Genomic DNA, 24,067 nt, shown 5'->3' on the forward strand with positions numbered 1-24,067 from the left:
GTGCGATACCTAAGACACAACCCTAGTAACCAGTGCGGTGGAACACTTTTTTTGTAAATTTATGTTCCATGAGAGCTATTACTGTGCAAGCAGCTTATGGCTGACATATTAGCATGACACATGGTGAATGATGTCCTTGCCAACATGCAAGGGCAGTGGAGAGTAAATACTTTCACATGAAATGGACCTGTGAGCAGCAATCTGCTTCGCTGTCACCCTGAGAAACCTCATCAAGATGGACACATCCCCCCCCCACCGCCGGGCAGAGATACAGTGCCTCCCCTCAGGTTGGTGTGAGCAGATCATAACTGGCAAAGGGCAGTAAATGAAGCCCCAGTGCCCGCAGCCACAGCTTGCCTTCAAGTGGAGTGGGACCGATACAGCCACGCAATAAAAGCGCTTCTAAGTGCGGAGAACAAGACGACAAATTCCACGCAACGGTGTAAACGATGTGGCTCCACAGCTCCATTGTGGTCCTACACCTATGGAGCGACCATACTAAATAAAAAAAAGGAGAGCGTTACAGAAATCTTTACACAGGGCTGCAAGTTCAATAGCCCAGGGTGAGTCTTCTATAACTGGCACATGTCTTCTCCGCCCTCCGTGAAACAAATGGATTCATCTACTGTACAAGTCATGCAGTGTACCAGAGGCTAGGTATGAAAAGAAACAAGTCAATGAAAACTGATTTAAAGCTAAAATAATAATAATAGTAATAAGAAAAATTACTCAGCAGCTACTGAAAAACACTGAATTTAATTTACATCGTATGCAAATTGACTTAGGCATTCGAGAAGAGGCAAATTAATGTAAACACGAGTGTACCATTTTATCACATCTTTGAGAAATGCGCACACACACACACACACACACAGAGGCAAAACTTGGCACTGCAAGAAAATCAAAACGTTTATGAACCTGCATCGCTCCCACAGATGAACATGCAAGTACTCCCAAAAGAACAAAGACGTGGTTTAGTGCAGCAGAACTGTAAGAAACTGACATGTCTGCACAGAGATTTAAATTCTTATTTTTGAAGCAAGAAAGTGCCTTTGAACCAGGAGGGTGAAAGTGGCAGAACATGTGGAGCATCAGAACAACTTAAAAAAGGAAAGGATAATTAAATCCGAGGCAGATCTGAGAACGTAAACATTACTATCACATTAAAGGCATTTCCCCAGTGTGATAATTATTCAAATTTGTGTGGAAACGGGAAGAGAACTGTGTTCAGGATTAATGCACTAGGAAGGTGATGAGGAGGTGTGTGGTGTTTAGAAGTCTTTCACCTTGAATTCAGAGGCCTCACTCATTCTTCTAGTATGTGATGATGAACCATATGGCTACAAGGTCGGTGTTGCAGAGGCTGCTTCGGGCAAATATTGTGCTTCATCTCTTTTCATCCATAACCTCTGGCAAAGATGGGACAAACCTGCTCGCAAAGAAATTATCTCGAGGTGTCCGCTGTTCCATTGCAACTTCTACAGCAGCGTCGCTAGGGTTCAGCCTTTCCAATCCCAGACATACGCTCCTTATTGGAACGCACAAGTTCTAATGCGCTTTGGATATTAATCTGAAAACCGAGCGAAGCGAGTGCCAGTAAAAAAGACGACCAGTTTAACCGCACTTCGAACTGATCGTGTCTGTTCCTGAAAGTCCACGCCTCCTGCCAAATGCACTAGTTCACGATACGTTTGCCTGGTAAAAGTGATACTGCCCGCTTTCAGGCCTTTGTAACACAGTAAAGTAGACAAACAATAAAGCACATTGAAAATCACACAAATAATGAGGAACTTGAACCAATAAAAAATAACTACAAGACAGATAACGGATGACGTTCGAATCGCTGCCTTTGGATCCAAAGGTTGCAGGTTCGATCCGCACCTCCGGCTGCAGTACCCTTAAACAAGGTACTTACCCTAAATTGCTCCAGTAAAATTAGCAGCTGTATAAATGGGTAAACAACTAAGTTTGTAACTGTAATAACTGTAAACTGAACGTTGCAAGTCGCTTTGGAGAAGTGTTAGCTGAATGAATAAATGTAAGAAATTTCAGAAACAAAATGTTTTAGGGGGAAACATGCGTGGAAAAAAAAAAAAAAAAAACGTGTTCACTGTAGTAAAACTGCAGCAAGTGGAAATTCCCATCACAGAGAGCAGTATTTCCTTCATCCAAACAAATGCAATGGGTATGCTTTTAAAAAGTTCTCCTGCGTTAGCCTGTAACGTGAACCGGAGCCTTGCGTTCGAATAAATGTCCAGTGCTTTAAGCTCTACCACCTGTTGTTACTAAGAACTTCACTTTCACGAAACAGAAGTAGGTAACCATATTTCCATGTTCGTATGGCACGGCGTGCATTGACACAGGTATCCAGAACACCTGGTGTTACTGCAGACTTCACAGGGTTCATGTGTGTAACTGAAATACTTCACATATTTCACATGTTGCAGCCTATTTATACCACTGCTGGAAGTGTAAAAATGTTGGAATCCACTGATATTTCACCATCTTTGTACGTACAGCTTCATAACTGCTTTGACTGAACATAAATCCTTCCAGCAGCGTATTTATACAGGTGTTTATTCTGGAGTGTATTGCGTTGCGGAGAAAGAAAACGAGGAACACGAGCACACTATACAGAATCCCCAGGCTCTTCCAGTTGTCTCTTGGTTCAGCCTCTCTCCATCTGGCCTGGCGTGTCTCTCCTGCCCAACCCCCCGTCTCCTCAACCTCTCCGTGCTCCTCTCCTCCTTCCCAGGCTGTTGCAGGAGCTAATTCGCAACATGTGCTCCACCGAAAGCGATGGGAGCCCTATCAAAGTGTGAACCTGACACTAGCGTAAATCTCCACTTGAGCGGCATTTTCGTGGAAGAGGGCGAGGGGTAGGCGAGCTGGAAGTCAGCACTGTCGAGGTTGAGAACCTGCAGACGCACTTTCAGCACAGCTTACACAATGGGGGGAAATGAGGTGGGGGTGCACACTCCGACATGATAATGGAAGGAAAGAAGGTTTATTCATGAGATATTTTCTTTTACACTAAATACACTAATGCCAGGCAATTTTTTTCTTTCTCTGTGCAACTTTCTCAAGAGATGACCTGGAAACTGCTGCTGATCTTGGAAACATTTGAGAACTGAAAGGCAGAGTCTGAATAAGCCACCAGTGACAAAGAAAAGTCGTCCCCGATCACTCCTCCTAAAGGTCAGCGTGGCCATTGAAGCGACTCTTACGATCACTGAATGGCTCAAGTGCAGAGCAGAGACAAAGAGACAAAACAAAGGAAACTGCTAATACTGTAAGATGGATAGACCTGCAACACAAAGATCAAAAACAAACAGGAACCCCCTGCTTTTTTCATGGTGAAAATGTCCTTTTAAAATTCACTCAAACCCTTTCAAATTGTCCATATCATCACTGGAACAATGGATCTAAATAAGGCTCATTAAAATCTACAAACCACAACAATAACAGCTTTTCATACCACTGCCAACTGTTGTGCTGAAAATTACCTATCTCTGATAGATTTCTTTTACGCTCTTACTTTATTCGTTTTTAAAACACAGCCACTCTCATTTTCTCTAGAAAAGTAAGAGAGAGAGAGAGAGAGGAGGGAGAAGAAAAAAAAAAAAAAAAAAAATCACAGCGCTATCTGCCTCAGTCTGTAGTTAAGACATCACAGAGGAGACGCTCGTCTTGTGATGTGCCAAACACTGTCAGTGTGGTGCGACTGAATATTTCAAGAGGCAAAAAACAAGAGCTGAAATTAAAGGGGAGGGTGGAGGAGGGACTCTTCAAAAGCCCAGATCATTTTTTCCCCCCCACATAAATACCATACAAATATCTCTTCTACCATCAACAAAACAGCAGCCAGGAAGGTAAACCCCAGCTAACAAAACCCAGCAAAGGGAAGCTCTCTTTAATAATTTAGCAGAAGATCAAGAAGCCGGTATTGAACCTGCTCTCAGAACCTCTATGAAAATGTTATCTTTGGTGTGGGGACCCCAACGGAACAAACCACTTCCATGTGGGATGTGCGCAAACCGCTGAACGTGGGGCTCTCCTTCAGCCTGTCCCTCCTCCTCCTCTTTATCCTGCCAGATTGTGGAAAGGCGCCTGCCGCCCAAGCACACCGCTCTTTCCTCATCTTTTATCATTTTCACGAACCAAAATTTTATTTATTTGTTTAAGATTCGCATACGGGCTTAAGCAGCACCGCTCCACGGGGCACCGGGGCTTCCAGAACTTTCCACATCACAAAGAATCGCCGGACGGTCCGCCTCGCCTACATTTTGGCAGGGTGCCTGTTTGGAAACCGCTGCAAATAGCCAAGTACCTAATGTTATTATAGAGAGCGGCGTTAATGCTTCCTTCAATAGAGATCCAAGTGCACTGCAAACACAAGCCGTCCGCCCTGTACAGGAACATCAATCATCATCTCCATCAAGCGAACGTTTCGCTGCACACACTGCGGCGGATTCCTTCCAGCCGAGAGAGCTCAACACTACTCCGCGCAAGTAGAAGTGTATGAAATGGGTTGAGGGTGAAAAGAGGGAGCGGGCCACGAAAAGCTTCATCGCGTCTAAATCCGGGGCTCAACGTATTTCAACAGAAAAACAACGCATGTAAAAATTTAAATGGCTAATGCGACGACGCGGAGCTGGGCACGGCTCAGCGGTCCATCGGTGTGTATTCCCGTGCCTCGTTCAGGCTACATTTTTGCATTGCCCCGGAGTGTTGCAGCTGTATGCTGATCTAGGGGAATGGTTTCCAGGACAGCTCACATTCACGCACATGCACACGCTTGCTAACGGCACTGTTAATGCATGCTGCTCTGACAGTTCATTTCCACTAGCTGCACAGAGGCCCCCCCCGGTGGTTCAATCAATATTAACCAAGGCTGACAGAGAGCACCGCACGTCAGGCCATAATTGCATTTCAAACACCTCCGCAGAAACGAGGAACGAAGCATAAGGAATGCTCTCTAGATCAGGAGCAAACGGTATCGGCACGACCAAAACGTATGTAAACGGAAGGTACGCTAACCACGGTACAAACATTTAAGATGTTTGATGCATTCAGGGGGGAGGGGGAAAAAGAAAAAAAAAAAAAAAAAAACTGCCCTTGATCCAAGCCTTCATTTATTTTTCAATAAATCCCAAATGAGGGCAGGATATGAGCATTCCCGGGCAGTTTTCTGAGGAAAGATGACAAATGTAGCCGGCGAGTTAAACGTATGCCTGTTTCAAAGGAGAGTCATCCCTTTAAGATAGACGGCTGCATTTATTCAGCACGCGGAAATGTGCAAGGCTTCAATGGGATGGAAAATGTATGCAGAGTGTAGTCGTGTCTTTACGCGGCGTGTTTAAATCAAAGCTCTGAAGCGGCCAGAGAGGGCTGGGGTGCAAGCGCTGGGGTACCACGGCAACAGCCGCCGTAGAGTAAAAGCATTACCTCCTGCGTCCATGTGAGGGTAAAGGATGGCATGCAAGGCAAGGGGTTATGGGCTTCCTATGCAGCAGGAAGTCTGGCTTTTGTCTCACCAAATCATACTTGAGAAGCACTCAGCATGGAGTCCACAATCCACATTCCTGAGTCAAGGATTCCTCTGAGACCAAATAAGGTACTCAGGGCTCAACTGCTACTTGTTTCAGGGTTTTAATCATTTTAAACACAAGAATTTTATATCAAAGGGGGGGGGGAGGGGGGCAAGGTAAGTTTTTATCAGTGACTATATGACACAGACCCAACCAAGTATAGAAAGTCACACAAAAGATGAGGCTCGTGTTATGGCAACGTTACCAATTTATTTCCAATTTAACGTGCAACTTATTGTACTGAAGTGGAATTTGAGGTACTGGAAATGAATAAAGTATATGTAATAAAAATGGCAATTTTATCTGTGGGCTGTATAAACTATGAAAATTAATCACACACTCCAAAGATTTGGAGATCTGAAGCTTTACAAAACAGCTCCACACCACATTTAAAAATAAAAAATAAAAAAAAAAAAGCTGAAAGAGTGGGGCGCCTCTTCCTCCTGTCTAAGTCCCAAGAAAATAATCTCTCCATGGGGGAGGGCAGTTCCACAGCTGAGCAGGCCAATATCTGCAAACGAGCTTAGCTGGGGGGAAGGGGGTGGTGGGGGGAGTGCCGAGGTGGAAACGAGCACTGACAGTAACGTGGTCGCTTATCAGGCCCACACAAGGCAAGTCCAGCCCCGGATGAGGGAACACAATGGGAAGGACACGAATCTAGCCTTGTTAGTAAGACTCGGGCTGGCGATAGCGCTTCCCTTACTCTTGTCAAAATCACTCTGCAACTACAAAAGCAAGTCTTACCCTGAAAGAAAGAAGAGAGAGAAAAAAGAGGGAAAAAAAAATGCGGTTTTAGTAAGAATATATATTTAGTGGTTTATAATCTAATAGGCAAGAAAGGCCCATGACAGCTGGTAGTGTAGCGGTTACAGCTACTGCCTTTAGATCCGAAGATCACCGGTTTGATCCCCACCTCTGGCTGTCATACCCTTGAGCAAGGAATTTACCCTAAATTGCTCCAGTAAAATTACCCAGTTGTATGAATGGGTAAACAACTGTAAGTAGATTAACAGTGTAAGTCACTTTGGAGAAAAGCATCAGCTAAATGACTAAAACATAAAACAGGAATATTACAATCAAGAACAACACTTTGAATAAATGGACAACATCGACATGTAGCGATTGCGTTTGTTACCAAGAACACATTTCGGTTTAAGAGCCAAAACCAGTGATCACCTACACCTTTCCATAACACTTTCACCAAAAGGCACTATCAGCTACCATTCTTCAAATATCTTGTTTCAATTCTGAGGGTTTATACAGCGAGGTGACAAAGCATGGGGTTGTGATTAAAGAATTTTCAGGGGTCAATGCATACCCAAATAAACTATAAATAAGGTTCATCAGAACTCTACTGTGAAATCAGCACCCTAGAAATTTATCAAAGGCAAATGAAGATAAAACACTAAACAGTCGTAAATATGTAGTATGTAATATTGCGATGTTGACATGTACTCTTGATGATGCGCATTTCAATAGACACTGGCTCAAATCAGGAACGAGCGAAACTTTAAAACCATAGGAACATTTCCGTTTACTTAATTGCACTTTCTATATTCGACATTCCAAAATTTTTGTCTACTGTGAAAGAAAAGTTAATTGTATTCCTGTGCCCTGCCGTTAGTTGGCAGTAAAAAACACCCAGAGAATAGAAACAGAAGCGTGGGACCAGATTAACAACTTTATTCCACAGCGCTTACACCTTGTGCCTACTAATCAGTGACGAGATGAGGAACGTGTTTAGGTAACAAAATGGTCTACAAGGGGCATTCAATGGGTTTGCAGAGAATGTAGTTTTATTTTCCGTCATTAAGTTATTGTTAATTTTAATGTAGCTTCAGTATAATTTTTGAAAGGTATTTTTTTTTTTTTTTTAAATTTTATATATATATATCCAATTACAGGACTTATAAACAGAAGAAAAGTGGCCAGAACCCAACAAACACTGGATATGTTTATGCAATCAACAACTGAATAGGACTGAATAGGTGGCTGCAGAGATATGTTTTTGTTTTTTTTTTAAAAAAATACAGCGATATTAAATGGGAATTTTTTATGTAGCTTGAAAAAAGTAAAAGCACTACACTGTGACAGATACCACATCCTGTATTTCCAGGACAGGTTCTGGCACTGGACCAGTGTTTATGGATATTTGATCGAAGGGTGGATGTGTTGGTGTATTTTTTCTATTAAAGCTTTACTTGAGGACAGACCCTAAGCCGTTAATAAATGTAGGAGTATCTGTATTATGCCCCTTTAATTTAATGAGATTCATTGGTAAAGGTGACTTTGGAGTTGAAAACCGTTACAAACTCACTTCCCGTCTCAGCAATGTTTGTAAATTGAGGAGCCAGCACAGTCAATTCCAGACAAGTGGAGTGGGCAGGATTTTATTTTTAGGGATAACTGACAAAACCAAATGCCCCATTTATATCACATGTATCCAAATCAAACTTATAATTAAATACAAATTTTCTAACTTTGTCAGCAGTCATTCTGCAACCTCTGCACTGTTCTGTTTGTGGACCAAAGGACACACAGATGATATAAACAGAACATTTAATCAGACAACCTTGACTGGAATCTGAGATCAAGTCAACTTGAACTACTAGTTGAGAACTCATTGTTTCAGAAACAAAATTGGAGAAAACCAGTATAGAAGCATTCATCACAATATGTTCATTGTATTTATGAAATTAAAACAACAAAATGAAGTAGCAATTTATTCAGCATGTTTAATAATCCTTTTGAATTCAATTGTTTAAGTGCTAGGAACATAATGGTTCATTAATTTAATTAGAAAAATAATTCCAATTAATTACAATTTTATGAGTGAAAATGAACACGTTTAAAAACATCTCATCTTTTAATGATTTTCATACAGTTTTCTTCAATTAACACTTAAAGGTTTACAGTGAACTGCAAAAATCACATTTGGCTTAATGTGATTTCTATAGCGCAATGCTTCAGAACACCACCAAAGTCAAGGCTGAGAATTTAATGCTCAGCTGGAACAAAAATCAGAATCCCCTCCAGCCTGTGAGGACAACACTTCCCCACCCCCATTTTACGCACTGTCACGATGCATATAAGTCATGGAATCAGCCACGTTTTCCCTCAAAAAACCGAATCATTTCTGATTGCTCTATATGGACATCCAATACAAGCAATTACAAGTGACAATTCAGATCGGCATTTATGTCACTCATGAAGAGGAGGTGGCAATAAAAGAAACTCATGTTGGGTCAATGTGGGGAGGACAAAAAACATGGTTACAATCTGATTTTATAGGATTACAGAGATGAGCATAACTGATAACATTCTTAACCAATGGAATGGATGACTGAAAAATTGAATACCACAGTGATTTATGTAACTTGGCTGTGAAGGGGAATAAGATGTACACAAAAGAGTAAAATGTGTATTTTCCAAAAAAAACTATGCAAGATCAGTTACCATCAAGAATATTCTGGGACTGGGTTAACTCTGGGTTCATTTTAACCCAACAAGAGCCTATTTGTAGAGGTAGAAAAATAAGAAGTTAAGCACATAGTGAACTCAAGATGTATTGGCACCCTTCATGAAATTAAGCAAAAATACATGTATAACACACAAATGTTCAAAACATTAAACATTTTATTGAGGAGTAGGATTGATTTTTTGCAAAATCCAAGTTTCAAAATTATTGGCACCCCTAAAATTCAAATTTGGTGACGCTTCCCCGGGAGAGGATAACAGCACTGAGCCTCTTCCTGTAAAGGGTAACAATCGGAGCATACCTTTACAGGTATTCTGGACCGCTCCTCCAAGCAGCACATTTCAAGATCCTTGACAGTGTTAGGTTTACACTAGCGGATTATCTCCTTCAACTGACACCACAGGTTTTCGATACGATTCAAGTCCTGAGACTGAGATGGCCATTACTGTGTTAAAAGTATATGGCTTCCCTATATATTTGAGTCCAAAATATAACTAATCACATGAATTGCTTGCTTTATACTTTCCTCACCCACCCCCCGACCAATTTCATAAAGGGTGCTAGTACTTGAACTGACTGTACACTCAAGACCTGGCTAGAAAACACTCGTTTTATGGAAAAATATTATAGGAAACAGAACAAATTTATACCCATTTCTTCAAAAAATGAAGACGTCACAATCCCCCTCCTCTTATTTGGCAACTTCATGTTTTTTCCTTCTTCAAAAAGCTGGTTGGTTATATGGTCAATATTAGAGAGGCAACAAACAACAGAGCTCATATAAAACTGGGAAAGTCCATTTTTCAAAGTTCATATTCTCTGTTGCTACATTCAAACTGCCAATCTTGGCACACAAGAGGCGGCTCAATCACTTGCCTCTGTAATATGCGTTTTGCATATGTGTGTAATCTGTGGTTGTGATGCACAAGTGGATAATCAAGGGGACATTCAGCAAAGGAAGAACACGATCCCCCAACACAAAGCTTCTCATCAGCTAAGAGAACACACTTCACACCCTCCCTAGCGGCCTGACACACACACACACACACACACACACACACACACACACACACACACACACTCACTCCATCTCTAAGTGTGACAGCAGTATGACTGCTGAGGTCACAGGTCAGCAAGTGAACTTCTGAATATAAATTCAGGAGGGGGAACCGTCTTAGATCACTATAAATTAGGTGTAGTTGGCTAAACAAGATATGCATCTGCATACACACATAGAAAGATACACACATTTTTCACACCATTTTTATGGTTCATACAAGTTTAATAAACCCTACATTAATCTCACTAAATTTAGTAAAAAATCTGACACGAGTTCACAAATGAAAGGTTGATAATCCTTCAATTCCTGTAGAAGGAATCCTTGTGCCAGACATTAGTCATTCCATTTAACTTTTTTGCATCTAAAACACACACTCTGAATTAATACATTTCTATAGTGACTAACAAATCCAAAACCCAGTTTTCACAAGATCAGCCACAGACCACATGTAACCAAGCACAGAGACACAAAATGGGATTAATAAACTAATGTGCACACTACAAACACTGTACACCATTACTTTTGTACCATTTTATCCAACTATTACAACAAATTATCAATATATTTTGGGCGATAACATCCCAATGTTCCTTTATGGTTTCTACACGTATATTTACTCCGTTTCTAAAATGGACCAACCCATTTTTTTGCCTTACAAAAGAAGCAACCAAAAAAAACTGGAGCAGACATCTCTGAATCTTACTTTACATGTTCACTGCTAAATTTACAAACATTTCATAGAAGAATGGGGGGGCGGGTTCTTATTAAAAATTACTCATCGCAATTAGGATAATCGGACAGCTGGTAGCGTAGTGGTTAGAGCTGATGCCTTTGGACCCATAGGTTGCCGGTTTGAATCCCATGCCCAGATGTAGTACCCTTGAACATGATACTCACCACAAGTTGCTCCAATGAAATTACCCAGCTGTATAAATGAGTACTACAGCTACTTAGTTTACAATGTAAGCCTCTTTGGAAAAAAAGCACCAGCTAAATGAATAAATGTAAAGTACATGTGAATGTGTTAAGAGAAAAAAAAATGGTTCCCCTGACATGAAAATAATGCTGAATGTATGCAAACTATGTAGAGAAACTGGCAGAAATAAACTCGCACAGCATTGTGCAAAGGTGTGTGACCGAACTCACAATGCATTACAGTTATTGTTATTCTCTGGTTGCGGCCAACACTGGCAACAGACACCTGGAGTCTGAGCATCTAAACCACTACCTAACCTCACTTAAAGAACCTTTTTGTCAGCTGAGGACACTGATACACAACCTAGCCCAGCAGGTAGGTGCCTGTATTCTTCACGATTCATCTCAGCAGTCCCACAGTGGTCAAATGCACACACTGCCTATACACACCCCCCTCCTGATTCACTGCATGCAGTAGGAACTGTCCTCCAGAACCTCAGAAGCACTGCAACCCTTCAAGTGATGCTAAACAGGGGAAACTAGAGTCCAATTTCCATCTAACACAACATGGGCCAAAATTCTAAATTGCAAACGGGGAAAAAAGGAGAAAAACAAGTGTATGGCACTGCAACTAACAGCCGAGTTTTAGGGTTCATCTTAAGATGGCAAAACTTCTCTTTATACGTAACACAGAACGGTTGTTCAAACCAGCCACAAATCAAAGCAGTGCATGATTCCATGAGTCTGCTCACGTTTTATGCAGCAGAAACACAGCTTTACAGCTCCTAAGATAAAAGCTCACCAGGGAGAGAGGAGCCTGACTCCGGCCATGCAGGAGCGGAGAAGGTTACTCACCAGTTTAAAGTCCTGAATGCTACATATGAAGTAGGGAGTGTTGGGTCGCTGGCTCTCAATATACACACAGTCTGAAACGGTAAGAAAGAGGCACATTTAAGGATCATCGTTGTTTTTCAAAGGAACATCATAATCCAAGAGTTCATTTCAACTTCCATGAAATGCAGTCAGGACTATGCTATTTAGTAGAAGTGAAATGAAGGAATATAACACTAAAACGGTATTCCTTTTCTTCAATACATTACCACAATAAATCAGGGAGGAAAGCTTAGTCCTTAGGAAGAGTCTGAAAGGATATACTCGGAAAACATTAAAAACAAACGATTTACATTTATTCATTTAGCAGATTCTTTTCCTCGAACTGAATACCTCTCCGAGTACAACACAAAAAAGTGCATTACAACAACAGCAGAGATTTGCATGCAGACATATGACTTGAGTACGGCCAACCTAAATGGTAGAATATATGGCACAATATAATTCCCCACGTGTCTTAAGTGTATTGAGACAGTTGATGGATGTAAATTAAATTTCACCTCACTGCCAACTTTCACAACCTTTACCACCACTGTCCCTGAGCTGCAGGACTGAGGCCTGTTGGATGGGATGTGCTGTTAAATCGAATGTGACTGGAAGTATGGCAAGGTCACGAACCCCCATCTCCTTAACAAAACATTCACACTGCAAAGGTCGAAAAAAGGCGAACTCTTCTGCTGGCTGTGAAGCAACACCCTCCCCCCAAACCCATCTGCAGGCTGTGAAATACTAAACAAAACTAATTTCTCTCTAGGGTTTGTAAGGAGCTGTTAGAATATTTCCCTCCCTAAGCAGCTCCTAAACACAACTCAAATTTCTATAAGCTGAAGGATGTTTACCACTGAGAGATGGCTCTACACCGAGTAAAAAGTGCATCTTGATTGCAACAAAATGTTTCCTCTTATACAACACTTTGCACCGAAAACACTGGGAGCGAGAGCCGCACACTGGAAAAATACAAAGTGAATAACTGCGAGCTGTTGGTTTGAGTGCATCAGAACCTGCGTCAAATTTTTCTGAAGCTTCTGAATAATTAACACTTCAATCGAACCATGCTCTTATCCCTAGAAAAGCCTGCAACACAAGTAAGAAATTTTCTGAAGTCAAAAAAAAAAAAAAAACAAAACAAAAAAGCCACAGCAAGGTACCTACAATCAGCAGCGGAGTTGCAGTGTTCCATTGTTCTGCAAAATTACATATTCCATACAAAGTATAACTATTAAGCACAGTTAGAATTCCAGTTCCATTTCTCAGGTTTAATTTCATGCAGAGAAAATATACCATTTGTTATTAGTGGACTAAGGCCAACTTTAGGGTCATGTATAGCTAAACAGCATTGCTGTTGCGGGGATAGAGAGACACTGCTCGGGTACTTTTTCAAAATTTACTTGGCTGATGAGTAAATATGCAGGGACACCATTTTAAAACCACATGGGCAATTAAGCGGGGGGCGGCTGGTCCAGCAGTTTAGCTATAGGCAAATCTGTCAAGTGAACAACAAAAGGGTTTGAGATTTTTTTTTTTCTTTCTTAAATGCACTTTCAGCTCCAGAACTTACTTGGCAATGAACTTAAATGGACAGTTTGCAAATGTTTTCCAGGAGATTACAAAAACAGGAGATGATAAACTTGCAGATAAAAGTCAACATGACAAATATGTTCAATAGCACTGGTTACTTACCGTAGGACATGAAAGAAGCCAGATGTTTTGGTTTCGTGACAAACAAGCACACAGTACAGAGAGTACTGTGTGTGAGCCACTTGTTTTGTTGCACGCTCCTGTACAGCTTTATTAAATATTGGGAAATTAAGTCACATTCGGCTATCAACAAAACACATGGCTCTCAAGTTCAAAATGCCCATTCATGTCATTGCTGTGTCTTTTCAAGGTACAATAGATACACATATTTAAATTGGATTTGCACAATGCAAGTCATGTGCAAAGCCAATAAAAACCCACAAACCCAATTTCCTAAGAGTCGTTTTGTCAAAAAAAAAAAAAAGTAGGCTGTCCATGTGCCATGACTTAAAAAGAAAATCTCAATTTGTACCGCTGACATTCTTGCTGTCTGCCAGAGACAAAGATCTGTCAAATTGTATGGGTCCTTTTTGACCCGGGATCCAGAAACCATTTACAAGATAAAGTAAGTGAAAAGACCCATCACAGCAACACCTGACCTATGAGGAAGGGAAGTGATGGTCAAGGAAGAGCTTCAGAGAACAAGAGAGACAAAGCACAGCTAAATCAGATGACAGGTTTCAGACTGTCAATTCAACTTTTGGGGGATTTACAAAAGAGAATCAAGGCTTAGCGCCTTCGAACGTCTGCTCTGGATTTCCTGAGAATAAACCCACATACAGACGCAGACACAGACAAACACAAAAGGATAATACATCCACTTGTATCTTTGCTCACTGGGTAACTCAAGTCACGTGGGAATTCTACATTTTAATTCAACAGATCACACACACATACACCTGAGAACAGGTGCACGCATGATGGAAGAAAATGTTATTCAAACAGAAATGGCGTGGTAAACCAAAAGCCTTAATTTGGTCCCAATTTTCCACAGGGTATTCTCTCAGAAGGATTCTGGCACATTCAGGTACGTTTTGGCAAACTGCAGTCTGGGTTTTTTGTGCACACCATCTCTATGTTTACAGAAAACAAAATGAGGTCTTCAAAGAAAAGAACGCCTTTCCCACAGCGAAACGTGGAGAAGGTTCAATAATGTCCTGGGGTTGGACCAGCATTGAGTCCAGATCCGAATTCCATTTAAAAAATAAAAAATAAAAAAATGGTAGAGAGATATGAATAGAGCATTTTGGAGATGGTACCCTTCAAACGTGGAAGAACTGGAGCACTTCACAAATTATGCAATTTGCAGTCTTTTCAACATTTACAACATTTTGGATGCCCCAGTAAGGTCAAGGATGAGGGGTGAAATCAGGAATTCAGACTCCAGCCTGTTCAAATGCTTACAATAAAATAGAAAGGAGAGGGATAATACAATAATTTAGAAACCCTTTTTTAAGTGTAGCTGAAAATCTCTCTTTTCAACATGATAGCGTAGATGATTAAGAGTTTGTACTTCCTGAGTTGAGGTGGACGACGGCTTCTGGATGCATTTTTAATCCTCGCTCATTTTCAGCAACACACGCTCCCAGAGGGTGGCTCAGCTGTAGAGCCACCGAGCCGAAAGTAAGGCAGGGCTCATTAATGCACCCCTGTAAACAGCTCAATCAAGACAAGTTTCTGCTTCTCACTCTGCCAACCGCCAAGCTCTATATTTCAGCAGAAAGTCAAGTTATTCACATTACAATCCGATAGCAAGTTTATTTATGACTTAGTCAATGGAAAGCAACACTAAGCAGACCCGCGATGGAACATAATCAGAAAGGCAATATGAAAGTCTACATTCACTGCAATCCCTTGATGTCCAGAAGGTCAACTAAACACACCCATTCCTGCTCCACTGTCTTAAAGGCAGGAGAATCACTACTGTATACTCTGTTCATTGTCTGCTGTCATGCTACAAGGCATTCAGTGCTATGGAGTGAAGGAAAAGGTCTCGGCATAAATGTAGGCACTCGATGGCGGTAACATTATGGCGTCTTAAATCACAGCACCGCACATGTAAAATGCTGGCATGAACTGTCAATTGTGCGGCATTTTTGGAGGTGCACAACAAAATGTTTCCATTACTTAAAATCTCTGACACACACGCTACACAGTTTGTGAATGATAGTGAAAGGATTAGAGGATACCGACGCAGGAGAAGGAATGCGGCGGGTGTGAACAGAAGAACATGCAGACCCTCCAAGTGAGCCTTTCCCACGATTAAAAACTAGTAAGAATGAAATAAAACAAGGAGGGAGCCCCACTCCAGCCTGACTTGGCCCTTGGTCCGCTGTTCGCTCCAGTAGTCACGCCACTGCCTGCTGGGCGCACTTGTGGAAAACGTAGCAGGTGATGACCCTTCTGCTGAACAAATTATCCTGTACATATCCATTTCACGTCTGCATAATAGTCTCCATAAAAATGTTATTTCATTATACACACGTGGGCCTCGGATTCATTCAAATAACTTAAACATAAAATGATGCAAATATTTATGGTAGCTGAAGACAGCACAAATGATTTGTTACTGAATGTGTGTGTGTGTGGGTGTGTGTGTGTGTGTGTGTGTGTCTACACGTGCACACACAAGGCAGCTGCATGTCAGCTAACGGTGCCCAACCGGTGGAGAATGGCTCCCACAGGGGGTGCGCTCACTGCTTAATCACAATCTGCTGACAAGTGGACATCCAGCACAAACTGGAGCCTCCACAGAAATGATTACAACAGTGAACACAGTAGCTTACCATCATCACCATCTTAAACATAGATCAGAAGCAATCATACTATGTAAACATTTTAACTCACGAACGCACGTAATGTTCTTGCGAAACCTGTGAATCCTGTTGCCCCAACCCCTTGGAGAAAGATCAAACCAGTGTCGAAGGAATATATACTTTTCTCCCAAAGTTCTCAGGAGAACACTTCAGCAGACTGAGCAAACCTGCAAGATAAGTGGACCGAGTGCATTTAAAGTGAGGAGCGGTTATACGAAGCCTCCGGTCCCGACCCAGAGCCACGATGCGTATGTAGCTACAGGCGCAAAAAGAATGCCGTAGCAGGTCTAGGGCGTAAGCAGTCACTTAACATCTCATTTTGTTACACGTTACTTTCGCTCCAACCTGGGAAGCTGGATGAACAATGGTGGACACACAAAAAGGGAGCATCTCCCAAAAGAAAATTCTGCCAGTGATGTGCACATTTAACATTGTGCTTTCCCCACCCCCATTAGCAGGATGTATCCAAAAGATCACTGCCCCATGGAGTGATTCTAACCATATTTTTATGGCACACAAAAACAAGGCACCGATATACACTCGTATTCCGTAATCCGATGCATATTCGTACGTCGAGCTCGGAAGTTACACCCGGCATTCCGACTCCACTCTTCGTGTTCGCACTATTAGGATGAACTTTCCAACTGGAACTTGCGCGATCTAAGGGAAACGGGGTATCCGACAACATGCCGAAAACGCAGAGCTGCGCACACAAAGACCAGACGTGTGACCTGAGGTGAAAATTTCCTGTCGGTGTGTGGATGCCGGAGGGCATGAAATCTCGCTGCGACTCACAGAGAGCGAGAGCACACGAGAAGAGAGCCCGTGTAAAGCCTCACAAAGACATCTGTTATTAATTGGAGACGAGGAGAGCGTTTTGCTCGTTTCCATGTTCTTATCTACGCAAGCTGCCAAAAGAAGCAAACCCAAAGCATTTCAAATCATCTACATTAGATCTCAGCAGCTGTCAAATACTTCTTTTAATTCATCTCAGTTTCTACATACTTTCTTCAGCTAATGTGATGAAGATCTGGACTTTTGAAACATTACACATTAGTTTACATACGTGTCTCAAAATCAACCAGTCGGTCCACAAGGCAACATTCATCCGAGTGACATTCACTTGTCAGGTTCCACAAAAATTCAACAGATTTTGGGAATAGAGTGGTAAGATTTTTTATTTTTTTCCCCTCAAATATCTGGGGGGAAAAAAAGATTAAATTTTTTGTTTTTTTTTTTTTAAATATTCAATATAATGTTAACAGTTGTCAGCTCAGTTGTTTTACATATATGTATTTTTTTTTATTGTTGCTATTATTGCGTCTTTATATGGCATTACACCTTTCACAATGGCAACGAATAATGTCAAATATTCAACTTTAAAATAAATTTACCCCTTTAGAAACCCGAGTATTCTTACTGTATTAATTCACGTTAAGTATCTTGATCAAGGACACAGACACATATATATAAACCTTTTCCAAGAGAATTTAATGACCATCAACAAGTGTCAATATAATTCACATCCTTTAGATAGAAGTAGACTGAACAAAAGCAAACCCTTGGCTGTACCAACCTGCTATTATCCAACGGGATTTGAGCTCACAGCTGCATTAACTCTGTGTTCAAGAGCCCACTGTAATAGCAAGCACTGCTTTACACAGCTGCTATAGAGACAGAACTACGGCTAAGCCGGTACTCTCAAAAACAGAATTTGTAAGCGCATTATAGAATTAGTCCTGATTCGGAAAGATTAAATCTGTATGAAACGCAAAAATATGCTTCCAACGCGTCAGCAGTGGTTCCTTGCGTTTGCGGTTGCGAGAGCAAAAAGAGAGCCACTGAAATAAATGCACATTGGCTATGAGCACTGATGCTTGTAACTGATTCTAAATGACTGTCAGTCCACTTAAAAACAGAATTACCACACAGGCAATGCTCAAGTTCACATTTAAGTTATTTTTATCGTCATTCCTCTATAGCTTGTATACAGTGGAACGAAATGTTGTCTCTCCAGAGACCGTGGTGCAACACAGAACAGAGCACAAAACAGAAAAAAAAAAAAAAAAATACACAGGACATGGATGTGGACATGGGCTGTGAACTGTAGGCAGTTTTACTGTAGGAGTCATGCTGGGTTTACACCGATTATGGCAAATGTAAGACGCTTCCTTTGGTTTTATGGCTTAGCTCTGAACGTACATTAAGAATTTGCCAAACAAAATATTTTATGTTGTTTAAGCATCATGGTGACCTCACCAAAAAGGGCTTTATAAGAGTATCAAATGGATCAGTCATGGGGAATATTCTCCCTCAAGGACAGACACCGAGTGAGCAATGAGCAGCCTTTAACATACCCTTCACAATATATTTTCCCCCGAAACTATAAAGGCAGCATTATAATCCGTAATGTCTGGTGGTAGGAAGAAACACTGCCTAAAAGACACGGCACCCCCCCCCGTCCATGATGTCAAGCCGTTCGTTTCCAGGAATCCTTGACTTCACAGATTCCTTGTCCTCCAGGCACACCATGACGATAACAAATTCCAGTCAAGCAGCACCATCTCTGTGAGCTACAGATGGTTATAGTGCTTTCAAGCAGATACCTCACACCAGCTCCATCATCGACAAAACCAATCCAGTTCAAATACACACACACACACACACACACTACATACAACACTAATGCTATTCGGTAATTTTATTCAAACTGTTCCTTCGCTTGACGTGATCCACTCATTGTATTATTCTCAGATGTACGTCACTTTGAAGAAAAGCATCTGCTATGTGAATAAATGTAGATGTTTAACACCTTAAGAGACCGCACAATTCACAGGTTAAGCCCCAGCTGAATGAACCTTAGGGGAACAATAACCCGAATAACATTTTGTACAGAATGTAAAAAGAGGAAAAAAAACAAATAACGCCCCACCCTAGCCATGAAAGACTAACGTGTGTGTGTGTGTGTGTGTATGTATAGATATATTATACACACACACACACACACACACACACACACACACACATATATATATATGAGAGGCATCCCTCAGCATGGGGCTGCAAGCTGGCCACTGTTTGACAGGCTCTGTGAGGGGGTAAGAAAAACACCCTGGGATGTACTCCACAGGAGGCCCCCACCCTGCGACTGGAGGGAGGATGCTCAGTGCGGAGTAAAACCCTTCGCCCCACGCCAGTCCGGCTGTGTGGGGGGCTGGGCACGGTGCATTACTCCTAGAGACTATAAAAGCAAATCAGTCCTCCTAACTGCAGCGTAAGACTGAAACTAAGGCAACCATATGCTTGATGTACTTACCAAACTCTTCGAAACATACTGAATAGCACTATATCTAACACAACACCTTGCGCGTCTGCTCCTTTTTTTAATTCAAGCGCCGCTGAAGAAGCTGCAAGAATTGCCATCAGATTTAAGCCAAAGGTTCAGTTCCCACTGCAACTTCAAAAGCATTGTCAGAACCTAAGCGTCTCCTGTGTCTTACATGTTTTGAAAGCTGCGAAAACGCACCACTTTAATATGTTCACGTTAAGGGCTCCCAGCACTAGTTAATATTCAGACAGTTTCTACTGCAGGGAGCAATTACAGGTAACCTTTACTCTGCTATGGTATATAGTATTCGGGGGAAGAGAAGAATGGGGGGGGTGCAGGTGCCAAGCCCATCTCAAAAATGGAAGTGACAGCCATATCCACAGACTACACAGCTGCCACTGATTAATGCCGCTGTCATCTCAAGCATAATCCTTTAAGTTCCATGAAGGAAGCGAAGAGGTGCACATAGCCATGTAGCCGCTGCCGGGCAATGGCGGCCGCTCGCCGCAGCCACCCCAGCGAGCCATGCGCAGGCGCCTCCCGGGGGTTTGCAAGCAGCTGGCCTGCTAATCCGGAGCCGCTCCGCGCCACGTAATTATGCGACAGCTGTCCAGACACCTCCGGGTCACAGCGGCAATGGGGCGGCCGCCCTGACGGAGACACAGGGCGGGGCTTCTGGCCCCGCATTCTACAGGAACGTGCAAGAGTTTGCAAATCCCTTTTCATACATTTATTCTGTGCTGTACACACTACCCATAAAAATGTTAAATATTGTTCTCTCAATTGCTAAGGGGCCTCCGCACAAATTGCACCGTAATGATTTTCAGCGCCTCGCTTTCTGCATACGCTATTAGGCGCGCGTGCGCGCGCACGCACGCACGTGTGTTTGGCTTTCGCTTGCGTCGTTCATCGTGGTTTTAATTTAACTGTGCTTAGTGGGGAGGAGGGAAGAAACCAATCTGCCAGGGAAGTGAGGGGGAGGGGCCCCTGGAGACAGGCGCGCGCAGCCTGCCAGAGCTCCACCCTTTGCAGCGGCTGCAAACAGAGCAGTTTCGGCGGCGAAGGGTTGGCTTCACAAAGCAGCACAACCACAAGCCCTGGCTGCTTGCAGACATGAAACCCGCCAACACACCAGGAAACCCTCACCCAAGAACCACTACTCAGATGTCTGCTTATTTAATAACATAACATGGACTTGACACTACATTGTACATAATTTGCCATTCATAAAAACGGCTCTTCGGCACCGGCCTTTCCTCAGCTATCCAAATAAATGTGCCTTATTACCCTGACGGCGCATCACGCTTCTGGTTATAGCCCCTCCATTAAGTGCTCGGTTGAGTAGCTGCTGGGAAGCGTTAGCATGGAAGCGCCAGTCAGTCAAAGACCTGATCGATCTTGCAGGCTGTTGTGCTGCCCAGCCCACATTCCTCCAGCTCAAGCCCTCCTCCTTCCTCTCTTTGTGCCCCACAGCACACCGCCAGCCATGCTTCTCGTACAAGCTTCTTGTTTTGCTACTTCAGAGCTTCCATCTGTTGTGAATAAGCAGTCAAGAAGGTGGACGGACGATATCAATACAGTCCTCATGGAAACCGAGTGTGTATTTTTCCTCATTCTGGAGATGACAGATAGGAATGGTGCTTCATGCCTGCACCTCTGCAGGGGTGGTCCATTCTACATGAGTCACAAGATAAAAATAAAGGGATTTAACAGTGAGCAAAGCGTAATCCATTCCAGGCCTCACGCCTTCTTAAGCCAACCAAGTCAAATCTGATTATGGTAAGGCTCCTGGAAATTATTCTTATTGACTGGCATTGTGATGGCAAATTCGTATACGTTTACCAAGTGGCAGCTTAACTATCAAGCCCCGGCATTTGTTAAACACACAAAGGTGTATTAAATGAGCGAGCAATGCGATCCCTCCTTTCGTCATTCTTCCCCCCCTCCCCAATTTAATGTTAACCCCTTTTTAATCGAAATGCTACAAGCGGCGCTTAAATAGAGACAATAAGGTAGCTACCACTATTGTAACAATAAAATAGTGAGCATTGTGATTTCGTTACTTAATGATGACTTGGGGGTACAACTGTGTTCAAGTGACAAAGACATTACAGCATATCGTTGACATGCACCCTATTTAGTGTCTCCACCGAGAAGGGTTGGCTAACAACTTGGCGTTTTACTGAAAAAGGGGGTAATTTCCTTAGTCTTTCACGGGCAAATGTGCAAGAGTAAAACGGAGAACAAAGAAAAAGAACAAAACCTACATTCAGATTATGAAAGCACTCGTACCCCAGACAACTGGGAACAGAAGCAACAGCAATATGGTACAGCATATTTGTCACCATGGCAAGAGCGGCAGCAAATCCTCCACGTGTTCTGCTGCCACTAACAGCCGTGCTGACAGTATCCCCTGCCACACTATGGACACAAAGTGGTAGTTAATAAGCGGGGGTTTTTTTTGGACTCGTCTACAAATACTGGTGTCAGCCCACAATCATAACAGACCTTGGGGGGCGGGGGGGAACGCTTGCGGGTAGATACATGCCAGTATTCGGCTACAGAATGCAATTTCACTGTGAAAACCTAAAGCGCTCTTCAGATTAAAGTGCATTACAGTCAAAGTCTTTATTTCAAGTTTTATTTTTACATCAACGAACGGAGGACCTTATGATCAAAGCATTTCAGGCACAAATTTAAAAAAATATCACATGCCTTACATGCTTAAGGCTAAATGCTTGTTTATATATTAAATTTGCAATCCCTGTAAAATTGATTATTCGTTACAATAAACACTGAGCACTAAAAGCCGAATCAAGGTAAGTTTACAGAAGGGGGGGACCTTACTATCCGACCATCTCTCAAACTGACATCCAAACTGTGTGCCCTATGAGGGCTTTTTTTTAAGAATCTTTGTTTTGGTATTCACCTATGTTAAACTTCTAGTAAAGCAGGCGTACACAAGTCCAGCCCCTACTACCCAGAATATGAAATGATTTTCGCTCCAGCTGAGCTCTGAATTACTCAACCTTGACTGGGACTTTGATTTATTGAATTTGCATGATTCAAGGTACATAAAGCCAAATACTCTAGTTGAACATGTTTTCCGGTGATGGTACACCAACCTAAATGCAAATGTGACAGCTATATTTGTGCTAATATTTTCTGTGTTCACGCAACGAGCGGTAAAAGATGAAAGATGTCTAATGATTATTGCAATAGTAATTAATAGTAATTTAAACAAAATACAAATGTTACTTTTTCACCGTTAAGATGTAACAATTCCTTTGACACAAACCAATTGAACAAAACCAGAAAAACAATAGTTCTCAATCTCGCACATTCAGTCTAACATGACTTGAATCGTGCACCACATCTGAAGTCGCAAACAATGCCGAATAATTAGGAGTTTAGCTACAGCAAGTACCAGAACACCCTGCATGGCAAAAGCTGGATCTTACTAGCCTTTCTATACAGCAGTTTGTTCATTTACCTCTACAATTTGTTCTTGATGACATAACAGTTCACCAGTTTATTACAGACATACTTCAACGAAGCACGATCCATTACTGTTACAGTAACGAGGGTAATGTTAGTTTTCCAGTATTCAGCAACATATTTGGTGAGGTCAATATTGTCATAGAAAATGGAAAACAAAAAAAGCTGCAAAGGAAAGCTTATCTGTTGATCTGCTATCTAAGACAACAGCATTCACAGAATATGTTTAAACAGGAAATAATGGAAATTGAAAATGTAGCAGATTGTCATTTTTTGGAAGTCCTTTCCTTAGCTATCCATTACATGTGGAAAAAGGAAATAAGCTACTGAAAACAACAAAATATGTTATGAATGGTTATATCTAGAAAAAAATTAAAAGTGGCTGCTAGAAGACCAGTGTCCAGTTATGCTAAGAACCATAATCAAGGGTACTACAGGAGGTACTGGGAAAAGCAGCCTTCGTATTACAAAGCAACAGCCCTGACCACTATGCCGTCTGCTCGCCCCAACATTTACCCATTCATTTCGCTGACACTTTTCTCCAAAGCCACTTACGATGTTAAGCTACTTACAACTATTCACCCATTTATACAGCTGGGTCATTTTTACTAGAGAAATTCAGGGTGAAAATACCCTTGCTCAAGGGTACTACAGCTGGAGGTGGAGATGGGGACCGGCAACCTTCGTATCCGAAGGCAGCAGCTCTGACCACTACGCTACCAGCTGCCCTAACATGTGTAATGAGCCAACTCTCATCTTTATGTAACAGCACTTCCATTCCTATTGCCCTGATAGCCAGGAAGGAGACTGGTAAAGACGACCATACCAAACAAGATGCATTATTACAAAGAGCATTCAGTGAAAAACTGAAAGATACCAATTACACTTTGGTGTCAAACAACAGAAGAGAAA

General features: G+C 42.0%; 1 protein-coding gene across 2 annotated transcripts in view; it reads right to left on the minus strand.

The window, feature by feature from the left end:
* The window catches only part of LOC108933885 (arginine-glutamic acid dipeptide repeats protein-like), a 151,525-nt gene that overhangs the window by 68,763 nt on the left and 58,695 nt on the right, over positions 1-24,067 (minus strand). For both annotated transcript variants that reach the window (XM_029260115.1, XM_029260117.1), the window contains exon 3: positions 11,900-11,970. In XM_029260115.1, coding sequence (XP_029115948.1) covers positions 11,900-11,970 — 71 coding nt within the window. The remainder of the gene's footprint in view (positions 1-11,899; positions 11,971-24,067) is intronic.

The sequence above is a fragment of the Scleropages formosus genome, chromosome 2 (genome assembly GCF_900964775.1).
Source record: "Scleropages formosus chromosome 2, fSclFor1.1, whole genome shotgun sequence".
In the NCBI taxonomy this organism is placed as follows: Eukaryota; Metazoa; Chordata; class Actinopteri; order Osteoglossiformes; family Osteoglossidae; genus Scleropages; species Scleropages formosus.